Source organism: Biomphalaria glabrata, chromosome 1 (assembly GCF_947242115.1).
Source record: "Biomphalaria glabrata chromosome 1, xgBioGlab47.1, whole genome shotgun sequence".
NCBI lineage: Eukaryota > Metazoa > Mollusca > Gastropoda > Planorbidae > Biomphalaria > Biomphalaria glabrata.
Window position 1 is genome coordinate 22,567,523 of NC_074711.1, and position 19,979 is coordinate 22,587,501.

The window sequence follows — 19,979 nt, forward strand, 5'->3', positions numbered from 1 at the left end:
CATTGCTGTTGTTTTTACAAGTCTGATACACATCTCCAGTGATATTACTAATTTTTCATATTACTAAAAAAATGTTTTTACTGCATAGATGAAACTTTTACATTTCTTTTTTTTCTTATAGTTTAGAATTACAGTAAACATATTATTGATCAGGCTTTTTAAATTCACATAAACATGATTTTGAAAGCCAAACTAAAAAGATTGAGTAATCAGCAAAATAGGAATAACACGGGTTAGAAATTCTTGAAATAAAAATATTTATTAAATGGTGGTGTTACAAAATGATCATGTCATAAAATCTGAGGTCATTTGGAGATTCGGCAATCAAAAATGTACAAAGTATTTGTGTATGAAATTAGTCCAGACTTAATGAGATATCAAACAAAAAATGACATCATGTCTCACGAGAGTTGAGAAAAAAAAATCTAATTACACATGTTCTAAAAGTTAGACCAATCAATAGAATCAGCTCTACAAGGCCACATGAACAGCTGTAAGGGCCAGCCATTGCCTCTTGAGACTTAATTAAATATTAGACATTCATTTTTGTCCTTAAAAAAAAACAAAAACAAGAAGAAACAAAGCAGCAGTATAAAACACTTTTCTACCTCTCACATAATGACACACTATTGAGAGCCCTAGAGTTTACTGACATTATTCCAATCAATGTAGAGACAAACTCTGGTGACTTTCCTTCATGAACTATTGTATATAATCTGGCGGCAGGTCTGATGAAAACTTTCAATCTTAACTTCTCTAAACAATGTGTCATGAAAGTCATCAATTCAACTGATACAGACTCATGGAATGAAAAATAAAAATTAAAAAAAGTAATAAAAATAAAAAAACAAAGATGTGTTTAAAAAAAAAAAGAACTGAAGGTCAAGATATGAACCAATCAAAGGACAACAAAACAAAGTTCTAATTGTACGTTTATAACAGCAACAAATACTTAAGATAGAAAATATGTTAAAGCTTTGGACTCTGAATACAATGAAATTGTTTACGTAACTAATAATATTTCACTACTTTAAAAGACAAAAATAAAAGAAATTTATTATCATGCTTAAGATTACATTTCTTAAAATTGAATGCAAATTATTAATACATTGATGTTGTTATTACTTCTTTTTAAATAAAAGTAATTGATAATAAATACAACATATAAAATAGTGTCCATGGTGATTCTAGTTTGCAGAAGATAAAATCTCAATGTCAAACTCAAGTAAAAGTTTCAAAAAACAAATTGGACTCTTTGATGTTGAGCATCTTACCTAACTTCACAGCAAACAATTGATACCATCACATAAAAACCTCGTTCAGTCCTGAGCACCAGTTTACTGACCAAAATGACCATCAAGATAGGATGCACTTGAAACTAAATGTGCAATAAAATATTAAACTTTTGTTTTTACAGATAGATGAAACAAAAAAACTATCATCACATTTAAGGTCTTACAAGATTATCTCAAATAGTTATGAGTAACTAAACATTTTGTATAGAGCATGTGTAGTAATGATTCATATACACACAGACCAACACCCGTCAACATCTAAATTCCATACACACATTCTGCCACTCTGCATGACATGTACACCATCAACCAAAACAAACTAAATTCACGATTTATCTTAGAGTTCTTGCCAGTCGCTAGCATCAGATTCTTCATCCCACTCTATCCTCACACAGTGTATACCCTTCTTCAGCGAGGGTGTTCCTTTGCCTTTACCTGAAATTCAAAAAATTAATAACTATCTAAGCATTCAAAATGTAATCATGGGGTGGGATACAGGGAAGGGGGGGGGGTCTGTATGAATGACATTCGAATCATCACTTTGAATAAAACATTTGACGCACCAAGTGGGAAAGCAAAGCCTTCTATTTTCACTTCTGAAGAGCTATTCCCTCATTGGGTGTAAAATTATACTCCCAGTAGTCCAATGGCTTAGCTTCTTGAAGACACATCACTGAACCATCCAGACTAACATTGGCTCTTCATATTATTCTTAGTTTCTGGAAATCTGGAAACAACTGTCTCACATACACACACATGACTCAGGAAACTACAAAATGAAACACTAAGAAAAAATAAATTCATTTGCAATGGTTTGTGGGGAGAAGAGGACAAACAGAACCTTTCATATTTATAATCTCTCATTGTTGATCTTAATATTTTGGCATTGATGGTCCATTGCATCAGTGGATTAAAGAGTTTCTGATAGGGAGAGAACAAACTGTAATAATAAATGGCTCTAAATCAACACCAATAACAGTAAACTCAGGTGTACCTCAAGGAACAGTCTTAGGTCCACTACTATTTTTAATTTACATAAATAATTTACCAAATTGCATTAGTTCAGGAACAAAAGTCAGATTATTTGCAGACGATTGCCAAATATATAGAACAATAAAAACAACACAAGACACAGATATTTTACAAAGAGAATTAGATGAATTACAGAAATGGGATCAAATTGGAGCATGTCTTTCCACCCAGAAAAATGTCAGTTATTAAGAGTAATAAAAAAACTTAAACAAATTAATAATTAATGAAAAACTGTCATGGACCCTCCATATTGATGAAACTATTTAAAAAATCAAACAAAGCATTAGGGTTTATTAAAAGAAATTTCTATAAATCAAATAAGAACATAAAACTGAAATGTTATTTAACCTCGGTTAGGCCAATAATAGAATATGCATCCTATGTTTGGGACCCTTCAACTCAAGAAAACATTAAGAAACTGGAACAGACACAAAATAGAGCAGTGAGATTCATAACAAACAAATATTCACATTTGACTAGAGTAACACCTTTAGTAAAATCACTAAATTTAGAAAGCCTTCAGGATAGAAGACTTAAAAGTAAAGTAGCAATTATACATAAAACACTGAACCATAATCTTCAAATACAAAAACAAAATGTAATAAAATACTCAGAAAGACACAAAGATAAAGGCACATTCCTCGTTCCATATGCTAGGACAAATTTGTACAAATGCTCTTTCTTCCCTAGCGCTATTAGAGCATGGAATGGGTTGCCTGATCTAGCCAGGAAAACCAGTGACTTAGCAGAATTTAAGTCATTGGTAAATATGCATGACTAAATGCATGACGCATAGGAGGTAATCTTCTTTTTTTGAAGTAACATCTATATCATATAAGATAAGAAGTTCACAGAAACAAAAATGGCCAAAGAAACTAGCCTTTGTGTAAATACTGGTACCTAGTACACGAGCATGTACATACCTAGTACACAAGCATGTACATACCTAGTACACGAGCATGTACATACTTAGTACACGAGCATATACATACCTAGTACACGAGTATATACATATCTATTACATGAGCAGATACATACCTAGTACACGAGCATGTAAGACAAGGAGGATGACCTTCCTAGGGTCACTTTTACTTTGAAGAGTTATGCTCTCCTGCATGATCTTTTCTTTCACAGCCCTAAATGTTAACACAATAGTATGACCCTTGCCTGAAATAACCAAAAGTAAAAGCCCTATATACATTTCTACATGGATGTCACAACAGCAGCTTAAGGACATCTATTTAAGAAATTATTCTAAAATACAACAGCGCTGAAAACTAAAAATTGCACAAACCTTCTTTTAAAGGTTCTGTTGATTCTATTTTAACGTTAAGGTTCTGCAAGGGATCTGACGTCAGTTCATCCCCAACATCATCTGGTAAGTTAAAACGCACTTCATAAACATGTTTATATTGTAGAAATCCTAGCCTGACATTAAACTTTTCATCATCTATTGGCTCCAGTAGGATCTTTGAGTCATGAGCATTCAGATCATCTATAAGAAAGAGCAAAATGACAACAACAATCTTTAAACTAGTATGTAATCACTTTCTTAACAAACAGAACGTGGAGTGTACACATCTTTAACACAATTCATAAGGGAATGTCCAATCAAAACACTCAACAACAGAAGGAAAGGCTGAGCAGATATCGTCCAGCCATAAGAGCAAACACCTCTCTAACTACATGTCCAGCCATAAGAGCAAACATCTCTCTAACTACATGTCCAGCCATAAGAGCAAACACCTCTCTAACTACATGTCCAGCCATAAGAGCAAACACCTCTTTAACTACATGCCCAGCCATAAGAGCAAACACCTCTCTAACTACATGTCCAGCCATAAGAGCAAACACCTCTCTAACTACATGTCCAGCCATAAGAGCAAACACCTCTCTAACTACATGTCCAGCCATAAGAGCAAACACCTCTCCAACTAGATGTAGAACAGGAGAACAAAACAATGACAGGGAGTAAGCAAAGAGTGCAAGAACAAGATCCAAACATCAGACTTCACATATAGCAACAAACCATCCTCCTAATACATCTCTCACTCAGCAAACCATCTCCCTAATACATCTCTCACTCAGCAAACCATCTCCCTTATACATTTCTCACTCAGCAAACTATCTCCCTTATACATCTCTCACTCAGCAAACCATCTCCCTAATACATCTCTTACTCAACAAACCATCTCCTTAATACATCTCTCACTCAGAAAACCATCTACCTAATACATATCTCACTCAACAAACCATCCTCCTAATACATCTCTTGCTCAGCAAACCATCTTCCTAATACATCTCTCACTCAACAAACCATCTCCCTAATACCTCTCTCACTCAACAAACCATCTACCTAATACATCTCTCTCAACAAACCATCTCCCTAAAACATCTCTCTCAACAAACCATCTCCCTAAAACATCTCTTACTCAGCAAACTATCTCCCTAATACATCTCTTACTCAACAAACCATCTCCTTAATACATCTCTCACTCAGCAAGCCATCTCCCTAATACCTCTCTCACTCAACAAACCATCTCCCTAAAACCTCTCTCACTCAACAAACCATCTACCTAGTACATATCTCACTCAACAAACCATCTCCCTAATACATATCTCACTCAACAAACCATCTCCCTAATACATCTCTCACTCAACAAACCATCTCCCTAATACATCTCTCGTTCAGCAAATCATCTCCCTAATACATCTCTCGCTCAGCAAACCATCTCCCTAATATATCTCTTACTCAACAAACCATCTCCCTAATACATCTCTTGCTCAGCAAACCATCTCCCTAATACCTCTCTCACTCAACAAACCATCTCCCTAAAACCTCTCTCACTCAACAAACCATCTCCCTAATACATATCTCACTCAACAAACCATCTACCTAGTACATATCTCACTCAACAAACCATCTTCCTAATACATATCTCACTCAACAAACCATCTCCCTAATACATCTCTTGCTCAGCAAACCATCTACCTAATACATCTCTCGCTCAGCAAACCATCTCCCTTATACATCTCTCAACATCAAAAATGAAAGGATATTAAAATAAATAGTAAAATAATGACTTCACTCTGTGATATGTTTATAATTTGTATTTAAACTTTTGTTTAAAACACTAAGGGGTCTAAATTATGAGACCCATATCATATGAGACTATTTAACAATATTTGAATCTTTTACAATCCAATTTCATGTGTTTCTGAGCATTTAATAGTATTCTGCTGGAAGATGTAGGGAAAAGATTTTTGTAGAATTGTGAGCTTAGTGCACACAAAATAAAATGAATCAGGTTTCAGATTTACAATAATCCTTTACTAAAGAAAAGAAAAAATACTGTTTTAAGCAAACCAAAACTTGACCAAGTCAATATTTTGTGGTCTTCTAATTTATGAAAAATAAACATATTGCTACACACATTGGAACTTTTCAAAAGAGTTAGATGACAAAAGTTTTAGATGATTCAAAAGTAGCAAAAAGCTTGTAATAGAATGTAATTTTAATTTGGATGCCAGTTTATTAAACTGAAAAATGTAATTACAAGGTAGATTTTGTTTGATAGGTATAAGTTGAAAGTTTCTTTTTCTCATTGATACCTAACATAATGTGGAGAGTAAAGACAAACTATAATCCTTTAAAATCCCATTCCAATTATTTTGTTTACAAGGGAAAACCTTTCAAACACTGGATTGCTCTGTAAACCCAAACCTTAATAAGTGTTCAGAAATACTGACCTTCTGAGGCAGGTAATTGAAAATGGGCATGAAGGTGTTGTTGTTGAGAGTGGCTGGCATGATCATTATCCTCAGTATTTTTAGGCATAGAAGACATCTCTGTCGATGTCTAGTCTGAACCGTTTGCTCTAATTCTAATTTGGAGAGAGAGAGAGAAACAAAGATGAAATGAACAATTAGTGAATGTCTAGATTAAACAAATGTAAAAAAAAAAAAAAAAGATTTACTGGGGTATAAAGTTAAGTCCTATTTCTATGTCAGAAAAAATAAAATAAATAAAATTGGCTTCAAACGTCTAGAATGCTTGGTTAGAGTCAGAGGTGCAGAGTATAATCTAAAAGTTGGATTCACTGGCATAAGTTCTTCACTATCTGAATCTCCAAAGAAAAGCCTATGCATAACAAATGTGAATTTTCCTAACCTTGCCAGTGACACCAGCTCTAAATTTTTTGCAAAACTGCAAACACTGTATCTTGGGCATTAAGTGACCTGAAGAGATCTCTGAATGATGACTGGCTTTAATTAAGAAATTCCTTTAGCTGGCAATATAAGACAAAACTGATAAAACCCTCTATATAGACCCCTGGATCACCAAGTGAACTTAATTTTGGGATTTTATTTATTTATAGGTTAAAGCTTGAAGTTATATTGTATTTAATTTCTTTAAACTTAGTATTCAATTAACATCAGTTTGGTAACCAATGCAGAATGGGCATAAATAATATTCATAATAAATGCAGAGAATTTTAGCTTTTAACTAAAAAAACAACAACAGATCAAGATGTAAGGCAAACAATGTACAGTACATAATTATTTGGTATAAAAAGAAACAACCAAAGAAGTGCAACACAACTAGTAATAATAAGAAAAAAAACTTTAGAAGAAAAAAAATGCCCTATATATCAAAATTATCTTTACAGCCAAGTAAACTGTTTGATAATCTTGACAGAGGTATCTTTAAAAAAAAAAATATTCTATTTCTTATACTAGACATATAATATGGCTTCAAATTAACAGTGGCTTTTGCCTTCATTTTACAAAACTAAAAATTCTATGTCCTAAAACTAGAATATTATTTAATTTAGCTGTACATTATAAAACACTTCAATATAATTCTAAAGGTAATATTCATTACTAGAGGCATCTACAGCAAATTAAGTCATAACAAGGTTTTTCTTTATCCTAAGGAAATATTTTGCAACTGATTTCTAATATCTTTTATCTTTACAAAGCAAGTGAATTAGACATTCTGCTCATTCACAAGCAATTAGGTTAAAGAGTTAAGATTATTTTTATTTACATGACTGAATAATATGCATATATAGATTTAGAATAAACTAGAATTCTAGATCTATTTATATCTAATCCAGACTATTAGACTAGACTATACACACATGTATGATTGATCTAGATAGACATCTACATTCTTTCATTCTAGATGTATATAAGTCTCTAGGAAGAGACAAAAGTAAAGAGTGTGTAGTTTAAAATAGAGGATCTAGATTTACAAAATAATCTAGATACAGAAAATAGACTACATTAACATATTGCATATCTCTTTCCAACTGAATCAAATTCAAATCATCTATGTACATTGTAAATCTAGATTTAGAATTTAATTTATAAGAGTATATTGGTCTAGATATAATATATAGATCTATTCTATATCTATATTAAATGTTATATAATATCTTGATGATTCCTTAATATAGATCTAATATAGATCAGTTTTAAAAACTGTGTTTTACTGCACACTGCTAATTAGGTGTTCCACAAACTACTAAAAAAATTGACTTGTAGGCTAAATAAATGAAGGGGAAAAAAGATGTTTTTATTAGTTCTAATCTAGATTCTGAATCACTTTTGAAACAAAGATACAAAAGATTAACCATTAAATGATTTCTCGTCAAGTTTTTCTGAAGAGCACCACAATATTATAAAACAGTTATTGTTTTTTTAAACTTCAGTTTCATACAATGTATTTGTGCGAAGCAGCATTTTTATTATGTTGCAAAAAAGTCAAAGTATGGAAACAGGCTTGATGCAAGACCAGATGTTAGAATACAGATAGAATTTCAGATTCTATCAATGTTCTTAAAAAAACTTTTAGAATTTAAAAAAATGCTCAATTAATAATATTAGTCAGAATGTGTGAAGTGTTCTGTCAATGAAAATTAGGGGAAATACTGTGTATTAGTGTGTATAGTGAATCTAGATCTAGAATTCACTACATAATTTACATATATCTAATACACTATAGTCTACTGTCTAGCTTCTAGATAATCATTGTAAATTATAATAATATTAATATGATAATACTAATAGATGTAATCTAGACTATTCTAGAGATATAATATATTATTTGTTCTAGATCTAGATTATTCTAGATTCTAGATCTATACATTACATTAAAATAATCTAAATAATTAATATTTTTATGTAGAATCTAGATCTATTAAATCTAGATTCTAGATCTATATAGATTATATTATAGAATATAGATCTAGATTAATTTAGAATTCTAAAGGTTTTTTTTTAAAGAGTCTAGAGACAAACAAGACTCAGACCATTCAGTGAGTTATAGTAGTCTAAACCTCTATCTAAACTTAACCTCTTAGGTCTTAGGAGTCTAGATCTTGATCTTACAAGACAGAGTGACAGTCAGAGGTTAGCTTTAGATAAAATCTATAGATTTAATAGACATCTAGATCTAGATATAAATCTAGATTTAGACTCTAGTAGAGTCTAACTCTAGATCTAGAATTAGATCCAAAATCCAGATATAATATATATTTCTAGAATATTGTTCTTGATCTAGATTAGTAATTTAGACAATTTAGTCAAGATTGACTGGATCTAGTCAATCTTGATTTAGAATTTAGATCTAGATCTAGATTGAGATTAAAAGCATTGTGGTACTACACTACTACTAGTTACTAGATCTAGTCTAGATTCTAGATCTAGATCTAGTACTAGATTTCTAGAAATCTAGACTGTCACTGAGTCAAGAGTCTAGACAGTATCAGTAGATCTCATAGTAGTCATAGACTCTACTCAAAAGTCTATATAGTATTTAGACTCTATATCTAGACTATCTATGGTCTAGATTATACAATATAGATCTAGACTGAAAAATGAAACTCAAGTCAGAAAAAGGAGGAAAGGAAAATAAAAAGTAGTTTAGACCTAGCCTCCTAGCTTCCCAGACCTAGATTCTAGAATCTAGATCTAGATCTTAGTTGAGTTATCCAGTTATGCTTTTTATGTTTAACTTGGACTTGGACTTGAGAAGTTGAACACAAGCCAAAGATTTTGATCATCTAACTCTTCTATGAGTACTATGACTATGAATGAGTGATTGTATAAAAAAATAATACAGAGTTACAGTAACAGAATACAGATCTACCCACAAACACAGTGTCACAGTGTAGCCTTCTGCCTACCCAGCCCTGACCTGTTGAAGTTGTGTACTACTGAGTCTACTGTGTGTGTAGAGTGTAGATCTAGTCTGTCCTGTCTTCAACAGTCTTGAATGACTTGAAGTTACTTGAACTAGACTTGAGTCAGTTGAGTCTAGCTTTAACTTTAAGTTAAGTTTAAGACAGCTTGAGCTAGACTATCAGTCAGATAAAATTAAATTTAGAGCGTAGCAATGTGATAGCTGATTAATTTTTAAAATAGCTTAGTACTAAATCCAGATTCTACTGTAGTGCATTCTAGAGCTAATGTAAAATTGTAAAGCTTTGGAACTTACCGCGTGCACATACAACGAAACAGTTTCTTACCGTTCACTGTTGTTATTGTTTAAAATTGACAGGGGACGTCACTTGAAAAATTACTCTAAACTTCCGGAATGGTTGTAATACAAATGTGAGTTATATCCCTTGTGACGATGAAATTAATTGAATTTTAAACTTTCGTTAAGGAAAAAAATTGTTTATTCATTTATTTATTTTTTTTAAGTTACATCTGATAAGATCTACATAAAGTTATTCTCAGATTTTTTTCTTCAATGAGAAAAAGTAAATAACAAAAAAGATATTGTTGGCTAATCTAGAACAAATATGACCTCCTTCAGTCGCGAAATGACTCTGGATCACCTCCTCATGGAAATGAGATGAAATGCCTGCATGAGCATTAGCTGTGGTCAGAACGATCATGTCATCCACAGTCCCCTACCCTCTCTCAACGCAGCAGATCTATCAAAAAGATACAGCAGGGATGGCCTTAGGCATAGGCAAACTAGGCCGCCGCGGCCTAGGGCCTCTGATTGGTGGAGGCTCGCACAGGACTCCAAACAATTTTTTTAGAGCAGAAATTGCGAAACCTTAGCCCACTGTTACTTTGGAGTACACGCGCCTGATACGGTGGGAAGTGAACTTCGAAATTATTTTTTCGCTTTTTATTAATTATTTTTCTATTTCATTTGAGGTTCACCAAATCCCCTTCGCATAGGGCTTACAATTATCTTAGGTCGGCCCTGGATACATAATATATAGTTAAGGGCTATATTAATGTAACCATGTATGTCCTTGAAAAAAAAATACTTTGCACCCTCTTTGTCAGCCCCTCTACTGCTGTTATAACAGTTTTACTTGTATTCTGTTCACTGAATTCTAATCTAGAATCAGATTGGTTAATAATAAAAGATGTTTTCGCTTGAAATTCGATTCAGTTTAGATAATGCGCATTGATAAATTGTGACCAACATAGCGCTTTGTATCCCACACGGTGTTTACATGAGACACGCGAGATGAAGGTCTCTTGTACAAGTAATATTGGCACAACGGACATTTATAAGACAGATTAAGAAACAAAATAATTAATTAGATGTATGTGAAAAATGTAATATAGTGGCAAAAATATTTTCCAAAACTTGATTTTTACTAATTGAAAATGTCCAGAAAACCATATGTCTTCAAAATCTTTTTAGCGCCCCTCTGAATACGGCACCCGGGGCATAATGCGCCCCTTGCCTCCCCTATGTGTGTGTGTTTAAGTTTGTGTGCAAAGCAAAAATAAAAGAAAATATGCCTTCCTCCAAACCCTCCCCGAATAAAATACACGCTACGCCCATACTTTCCTTTGCAATTGTCTGATGAGATTTTCATTTGGGTGTGTCCTACATTTAGTTTTTGTTTATGGGGTTTCTGTCTGTATAACATTATGTGCCTCCATTTGCATCAGCATTATTTGTTTTTGTTTGATAAATATGTTTTCAAAGTGATTTTGAGATGGGTTTTATTACCATCCATAAATACTATCCATTGGTTAATGTCCATTTCTACTATAAACGTTTGGTATAATTCAGCTTGGTGTAATTCAAATTGATTGCTTTTATTCCTGAGCCTATTCTGGCTAGTTAGGTGTTTCATTGGTTTGTTGGAACTATTTATTCAAATTTACTACCTTAAAAATTAAACCAGACAATTGCAGACATTTATCCTACTTCTTAAGACATTAACCAGAAATATACCCTACTCCCTAAGACATTAAACCAGACATTTACTTTACTACCAAAGACATTAAACCAAACATAAACTGTCTCAAAAAAAGAAAAAGAATAATCCTGGCCATATTTCTTTGTTCATTGTGTTCCGCTGCTGGAACAAATATTGGAACTGGTCGTACATAGTATTTCAGAAGGCTCTCGAGGGAACAAAGAGAAATCAGCTTGTCGTTGTCACTACATGTGTATGTACATCGGTAAACGATACAGTCAAAAAATTGGTGTCGGTATTTTTAGAATGACAAACATAAGGATGAATTTATAATATAATCGCTTCTTTCATTTCTTGTAAAGATAAACATAGCGATAGTGACCTATTATAGTATAATTGTTAATAAAAAAAAAAACCCAAAACGAACATCATTTGAGTTGCCTAAGCAAAGACCAGTCATGAGAAACCTTCATGTGTGTATTCATGAGATATAAAGTATCTTCTTCTTTGTGCTCATTCTACATGTCGGAGGGTTCAGATCAGTAATCCAATATCTGAGATGAACCACGCAGTGGTTTGCAGATCATGCAGTTCTCCGCAGTATAGTTTTTCTTTTATAGGATGGTTTTGGGGCCAAAGTCTTGTTCGGGCCTCTTGATATAGTATGCAGCTTTGAAGGAACATGGTCAGTATTCTCTGGTGATGCTCCACAAGGGCAAGTTTCGCTCGTTCCGACTTAAGCTTCCGGAACATATGTTGTCTCATTCTGTTGTGTCCGGTTCTAAGTCTATCAATAACCACATGTACATCTTCCTTCGTACAATCAAATACCTGCGATCACTCACATTTATAGAATATAAAACTTAGTGAACCCTTAAGTTGTAGGGAGCGGGGAGGGGGGCTTAAGCTCTCAAGTGGCACTGGGGGGGGGGTGCAATGAGTGGAATAAAGTTGTGCTCTTAAAATAAGTCTGGTGGAAGTAATCCACACTGACTATTGACCACTAATTATGCATGAACTAATTGTAGAAGAACTTGTAACTATCTTTAATCTTCACCTCATCTGTATTGCCAAGAAATGACAAGGACCAAGTCACCTGTGTGGCACAGTAGGACAGAGACACGCGAACCATTAAATGGCTTCTCTATATGCAGTGGGTGGACACGGTTTATTGAAGCTAAGCGATGAATACTCCCCGCACACGTCACCAGGCACTAGTTTCTTCCAGGGTATTGTGTCTAGTCTCTGGGCGCATTGATTATTTTTTTTTAAAGGTTAAACACAGAATGTTGGCATGTTAAGTTTGTGTTTATAGCGAGGACATAACACTGGTCTTCTGCATGAACTTGAGTAAGTACACGCAAATATATCTTTATATCTAGTTCATTCGATTATACAATTACATGTACAGTTCATGTATACTCAGTTGTGCATGCATAAACTTTAAGGGGTCATAGCAATGAGAACCCAGCTGTTACTCTAGAATTAAGATAGAATCGAAGTTTTGTAGGTCCAATACATGGGACACGTGTGATTTTATATCATCACTTACTTTAAGACTATTTTAAAATATTTTTTTCTACTCACACACAAAACACTACTACATTACTAAGTAAAAAACTAAATATATATTGATTACTTTAAACTTTAAACAAATGGCCAGAATTGAGATTGCCGTAACAGTTAGAATTTCTAGAAATTTAAAAGTTTATAATATTTTGGCCAGAGTCCAATGATAAAACCGTCTTGACTTAATTCAATAAGGAAATGTGTTCATTGTTATAACATTATTCATTTGTTTAAATCACCACAAGTGATATTATGTTTCTTCTGAAAAAAACAAAAACAAAAAAAAAACAAAAAAAACACAATATTTATAGCTTATTCAAATCTAAATTTTAACAACTTTTGGATTTAATTGAATAAACAGATACCGATGCATGTGATCTGTTGAACCGCCCACCAACATTGCCTTCAAAAGCTTATAAGTTGCAGTCAAGAAAGCAATGCTAGTGAGGTTTTATGTATCACCATGTCAGACTTCAATTCTTAGCTTAGGTTCAATGTACACTCTAAATTTATTGTTGGCATGGCAACAAACGGAAAGTTCTTTACCGAAATGTTATAACCTATGCACAATTAGAATCATTTGTAAAAATTATGTAGCCAAGAAATTTTAACTAATGGGCAACTGCAACTCCTTCTTAAACAGAACGTAATGCTGTGTGGTCTAGTTTTGATTTAATGTGAACAACAAAACGTGTACAGTGCTGGATTAACCAACATAAGCTATAGTGTAGTCCCCCCCCCCACACACACACTCACTTGCTTGAGATATAAGAAAGAGCAATGCTATATTGATGACATAACAAGGGTTCTCACATCTCCTAGAGCTTAGGGCTCTATTCAAATCTAAATTCCGTCCTGTACGTGTATTCATTGTGCATTGTCATTTGATCCTTGATGTTTAACCGTGACATACACATTCAATTCTGCAGTGCTATGACCTGCGTGGTGATTTTGTCAAGACGGTGTCAAGATGCCCCATAATGTGCGAGGCGAGACATGTGGACAAGCTGACCTTATGACCATAGACAAAGTATGTGAGCAGTGTTGGAATTTAGGCAAAGATGTCTCCATTTTGGATGTCAGTGCCGGAAGTGGCAGGATAGCTTGCGAGGTGATGTAAAATTCAGAGTTAACACATACACACACGCACACACACACACACGCTAAATGTACAGGTGAAAACAATTCTTAAGTCAAATTGTATGAGTCATTGGGAGTCATTTTTTTTCTCAGAAATCAGGTCACAATTTTTACAGTAATACAACATTCTTCGTTGTTACGTCAGAAACTTTGAGAGATATTGAGAATCATTCCAGCCGCCAATGTTTATCATTTTTCAAAGCTTGCTAAGTCTTCTACACAGTTCTCGTCCTAACCGCTAGACAATTGATTCAGCCTACACTACGTCTTTACATTCAAGTTCTCGCGTGTGGTTTTTGCTACCGTCATTTCCTGAAGAAAAAAAAGTAAATGTTTTCCACTTTAGCACTCTGATCAGTGTCACCCTGTGTAGTCTGCACACCTCAACCCACCCCCCCCCCAATAAGGTAAAATAATTATTTTGGCTCATCCCAAACAAAATGTCTAGTGTATGTGTTAAATCTCTCGATTACATACAAATCTAACTTGTACATGTCTACATTTCGTTCACAGTTTATAAAGAGAGGCTTTGTCCATCTTGACGCCTTAGAGGCATGTGAGGAAAATATCAACGCCTTGAGACAGAAGGCTCTTTATGATCGATACTTCCAGTGTGATGAGTCATACAAGGAGTTTCCTATAGCCGACTGTAAGCTGTAGCATGTTTATATAGACATTAAACCAAACCTTATTTCTCTATCTCTCTATCTCTCTCTCTCTAGGTCTCAACAATTTTTAACTTTTTCACTTCATCGTTCTATCTCTCTTCTTTAAGACTCCTCCTTTATTCCGCCCTCTCTCATTCTCTCTCTTTTTCTCTCTCTCTCCCTCTCTCTGCCTCTTTATTACTTCTTTGTCTTATCTTTCTATATTGCTCTTTATCTTTTTTTTTTAGATTCGTTTTTTTTTTAAATCTTATCTTTTACTCTTTCTATCTCTTTTCTTTTTTTTTTTTGTTTAACATTCGATTCCCTTTTCTCTTTCTCCCTCATCTTCTTTTTTCTCTCCTTTCAATTTGCACTTTCTCTGTTTGATTTTTTTTCTTGCCCGCCCTTCCCTTTGTTTTCCTGGTAATTAGTTACTCTAGCAAAAAAAAAAAAAGCATAAGACAATAGTTTAGGAATATAATCTCCTATCATCAAGTAGCAGTCATTATTCATTGATTAAGCCAAAAATAGTTGTTCTAAAGCATTTCCGAACTTTCTTTACAATTTACATTTATATCAAAATATTGTTATTTCAGTGTTGATTATTTTTAAAAATCTCTCTCAATGTCCCACGCCATCTCTCCCCTCGTCCTGAAGAATTCCTGACCACAGACTGATGAGGTAACTTGTCGAGGTAGAAAGTTCGAGAAATAAAAAGATGTTGTTTACATCGCCATGTCACTTGTTACAAAAACCAATTCGTAACTGATGTCACAAAACTTTCCACTCACCAGGTGTCTATGATGTGGTGGTGTATGTTCAAGTGTCACGTGACAAGAAGATAACCAATGGAACAGTGAGACAGCTGGCGAGGGTCGCTAAGCATGGTTAGTCAGAGCTATTGGATTGTGTGTGTGCTTGCTCTCTAATTCTTTTGGAAATGTTTCTTGCTTGGATTTTTATATATCGTTACTGTTTGGTAGTTTAATATTAAGTAACGTGGGATGCTTTGCTGAGTGGTCGGCCTAAAACCGATTGGCTTCCTTTCCATTAGGCTTGAGCTCGCAACCTCAACTCTACTTGTTTTTGCTAAACGCATAAAGACAGCACGGAATCCTTCTTTTCCCCAAAATATATATATATACATATATATATTTATATATATATATAAATTGATACCAAGGAACTAACTTATACTGTAACCCTCGTCCTGTTCTTAAGTCTGAAAACTTAGTCAATGTATCTTTTGTTTTCCAGGTGGTCTAGTGGTAATGTGTTTGAATCGTAACCTTAGCAGTGAAGAGCAAGATATCAACTTAGAAACGATAATGATGGAATTACAGGTGATAACATTTATAATTATCAAACTCTGTGCGTGGACTTCAGTTTATATCATTGTTTCAATGAATTCATTTTTTTTATTAAAGTAGGGTCCCGTGAACTCAGGTGACCCCAAGGGCGTACAACGAGTCTGTGAAAATGTCGGGTTACCGTGAATGGGGTTGTGAAAGAAATGCTGAAAATATAAAAATCAGAAAATTTCTTAGTGGGCACTAATTAATAGGACTACAAAAGATTTTGTTTCCTCTAAAGAAATTCCACCCTAGCAGTGTCATAGAGTCTGAAAAATAATTTAGTTCCATAAAAATTAGTGAGTTGTTTTAAAAAATATAGAGGGCATAAGTTGTGTCCCTTGTTAGATATTGTTATATATTATATTCCTCTGTATCCCCAATGGTTGCTTAATTTACACAACAAAGTTGAAACATGATTTCAGTTTATCGATTTTTGATTAAAATTTTAAAGTTAACTTGGTAGAAAAGTTGGCATAAATAAATCGGATATATAGTTTAAAGGTGAACAAGTTTTAATATGTTGTTATATTCTCTTTTATAACGCTGATAACAACTCACTCTGGTAAAAGTTTGAACATGTTATTTCTCCCACACCCATTTCGGGTGAAATTACAACTTTACAAAATTATTTAGTGTGCTTAACAAAAAAAAACAAAAAAAAAACAATTAGTTACGCAATTATTGGTTACTAACTATTTTGTTTGGTATCGAAAGAAAGGAAATACATGCTACTTTTTGAGAGTTGTGTGAATGTGTAAGTATATATAAAATTATTCCCCTTGTTACGTTACATGTTATTTCATCTCCCAAACTTCCCGTTCTCGGATCAAGTAAAAATTTTGCCTAATTATTCGTAGTTGATGACAATACACGAATCAATAAAAAAAAATTAACCCATTAATGATAATTATTAAATTTTGTTCTATATAGAAAAAAAAGTTTATTCCAGCAGTCTTAGATATAGTGATTCTTACCCTTATATTAGCTTTTTTTAAAAACTCTATAATATATTGGCTTGTTTTCCCTTCATTGAACTGTTTTCTTTGTCTGTTACAGACTGACAACGTGTGGGAGTGTCTTTCACGTCACGTGATAGATGAAACCACTTCAAAGACAGACATTTTATATACTTTTAGAAAGGTGTGATTAGAGGAGGTTATAGGCATACAATAAAGAGATTGATTTTTTTCAAAGAGATATATATCATTGTATTGTCAGAATTACGTTTTGTTTGTACTTGTGTTGTATTATTAGAACTTAATTAGAAGTAAGCTTACTGACCTATATTAGGGCCGGCCTTAGGCAAAGGGAAACTAGGGCCTCCGATTGGTGGGGACCTCGCACAGGACTCAAACAAAACATTTTGACACTTGAATCAAATCTCAAACATAGAACTCTATAGAGCTCTATGTCTACTAGCCTAGTCACTACTACTATGACTCAAGGTTTATGCACTGTACATAGGTTTACACCTACTTGTTAGACTACCTATGTTATAAGGTTCCTGTTGCTTCCATTTTGGTTAAAATGTCGAAACGTTATTTGGAGTCATGTGCATCAAAACGCAATCCAAAAGCTAACAAGTAGTCAAAGTACCTAGTCAGATGGTTTTAAAAGAAGTGGTCAACGAATCAGCTAATGTGCAAGAAGAAATCCTGGACTAGGTCACCTTCAATGAAGTCCAGTAGGGAATCGGTGCCTGCAAAGGCGCCGTTATCCCGTTGATTGTTAGAAAGGCTTTTATCCAACAACCAGACCTAGACATGGGGTTCCCCATCCCCTGTCCTGCCTGAGGGCTCCCAGTCAGTAGCGTAGAAAGGTAACCCTGGGCCCGGGTTCAAGAATATATTGGTGGCCCCCCTCCCCCAATAAGGTGAATACAAAAGTATGAAAAAACAATTGAGTCATCTGAATGTATCGGTACATTGACCAAAAGACATTCCAATGCAGGTAGAGTAGCTTTTTAATAATCTTATTACGTTTGAAGCAGAACTCCCAACACAAATTTAAAGTTTGTATGTTTGTACAATTTTTTTAGCATAATTAATAATAATAATCTTTATTATCCATAAGGAAATGTGTCTTACAATGTGTGCAGTACACTGTAATGACACAAGATGCGTAGAAGTTGATGTGAATCGGGTTTTTCCTAAGTAATGTGACAAGAAGAATAACGGACAAGACGCCTAAGAGGACGACGCTAGGCTAGCGACGACAAAGGACTGTGCCCTTTTTATTGTTTATTAAATTGTTGAAGTTATCAGCCTGCGTTATTAAGTATATTCTTGATTCATTCTGTTGTTGTGTCATATGGACTCGCATGCACCATTAACATATATATACTCATCAACAAAATAGACCATCAACAACACCAAACAAAACGTTAGAAGTCTAGAACGAGGTAACGGAGTTTCAAATATATACAGAATTGTTTAATGAGTTTTAATTCCCATTCTACACATAGACATTCTTAAAACACTTCTAGTTGTTAACTTTGAAACATTGATACAAACTAGTATCTAGTTCTACGTCCATTATTTAACAATAAATAGATCGAATATTTATTTATTAACATTTCTATAGCCTTCTAAGTAGAAAAGTAAGAAACCAGTGCATCTATTTCTAAATTCGCGAGCGGCCTCTTCTGATGAAGCATTGTCCAAAGGCCATTCTAGTATCCTGTCATATTGGAAGCACCATCATAGATTTAGCCTCGTAGTTTATTTAAGGATAAATGTTGTTGTTTTTAATGACTTGGAGCATTTGTTTAGCAAATTCTGATGACGTCTTATTCTCACAAATATGAAAATCTAGAAATGACTATCTCATTGCTATTTCTTTGGATGTTCCGTCATTTGAGATCACTCAACGGCATTTAAAAAATACTAATTCGATCAACTTTTTGTATGTTTTGAGTGCATGCTGCCACCAATGAAAGAACCAAATTGTGCAGAATGTATTTTGGCCAGCAACAGGTCTATTATCTCGTTTTGAATCATGGGGCTTTGATTTCCTGTCAAATTTGAATATTCATATCAATTTTCTGAGGTATTTGTATAAATATAGGCTATGGTGTTTAGTTTCTTTAAGAGCTATGAATCAAGTTTCAACCAAATACTAAGCGTTGGTCAGAGAATGGCACTATTCAATTTAGTCATCTTCTAGATCTTTGTTCTAAACCTGCTCCCCAATTCAGTTTTCTCATTAATTGCAATAGCACAAACATGTTCAACTTGAACGATTCCTATGTAACACTCTGGTGTTTCTTTGGCTTGCTAAATATTGAATGTTATTTTTATTGTATTTGTTTTTGTTGAGTGTTCATCTCCTTTTTAGTCTGATATAATGATGACTTTAACATTTGTATACACTACAGAAGACAACAAATTAATGTCATCAAGACTTTCGATGACGCATCGTCCTCATTGAATTTTTTCCCTTCTATTTCACATTCGCAACTTCTTCGGATTCAATAGTTATTGGATTATGAAATATTAATGTTTACTAAACGTGTACCTGCTTCAGTTAAAAATATCAGACATAGATTAGATTAAGTACCAAGTGAATAGTATCACTAATAAGGTTATGATTTTACACATTTAAATACAAAATAAAGTAAATAACATATTAAGCTTTGAAAAAAAATGAATAATTAGCAGCTGTATCGAAATTTTAATTGGTGACAATCAGAACTCTCCCTACTTCTTAACCCAACTCTCCCCCATTCCCTTCACTCCCCCATTCCCTTCA

General features: G+C 33.8%; 2 protein-coding genes across 5 annotated transcripts; one reads left to right on the forward strand and one right to left on the reverse strand.

Annotated features, from left to right (window-relative positions):
* Positions 1-233: 233 nt before the first annotated feature.
* On the reverse strand, positions 234-9,929 carry LOC106073359 (UPF0687 protein C20orf27 homolog). 4 transcript variants are annotated; one of them, XM_056028743.1, is made up of 6 exons: positions 9,832-9,929; positions 6,078-6,211; positions 3,622-3,822; positions 3,366-3,494; positions 1,646-1,730; positions 234-1,378 (listed from the first exon to the last, which is right to left on the reverse strand). In XM_056028743.1, the coding sequence occupies exons 2-6, from the start codon at positions 6,172-6,174 to the stop codon at positions 1,357-1,359; spliced, it is 534 nt and encodes a 177-aa protein (XP_055884718.1). In that variant the 5' UTR covers positions 6,175-6,211; positions 9,832-9,929; the 3' UTR covers positions 234-1,356. The 4 variants fall into 4 exon arrangements, with proteins under 4 accessions (XP_055884718.1, XP_055884729.1, XP_055884725.1 ...); XM_056028754.1 differs by having other exon boundaries at positions 9,863-9,883; XM_056028750.1 differs by lacking the exon at positions 9,832-9,929 and adding an exon at positions 9,488-9,590.
* A 2,784-nt stretch (positions 9,930-12,713) lies between these two features.
* Positions 12,714-17,422, forward strand: LOC106073448 (uncharacterized). Its single transcript, XM_013234013.2, has 6 exons — positions 12,714-12,868; positions 14,017-14,198; positions 14,741-14,876; positions 15,669-15,761; positions 16,132-16,217; positions 17,286-17,422. Exons 2-6 carry the CDS (start codon positions 14,058-14,060, stop codon positions 17,373-17,375), a joined length of 546 nt encoding a protein of 181 aa, XP_013089467.2. The 5' UTR covers positions 12,714-12,868; positions 14,017-14,057; the 3' UTR covers positions 17,376-17,422.
* Positions 17,423-19,979: the final 2,557 nt, after the last annotated feature.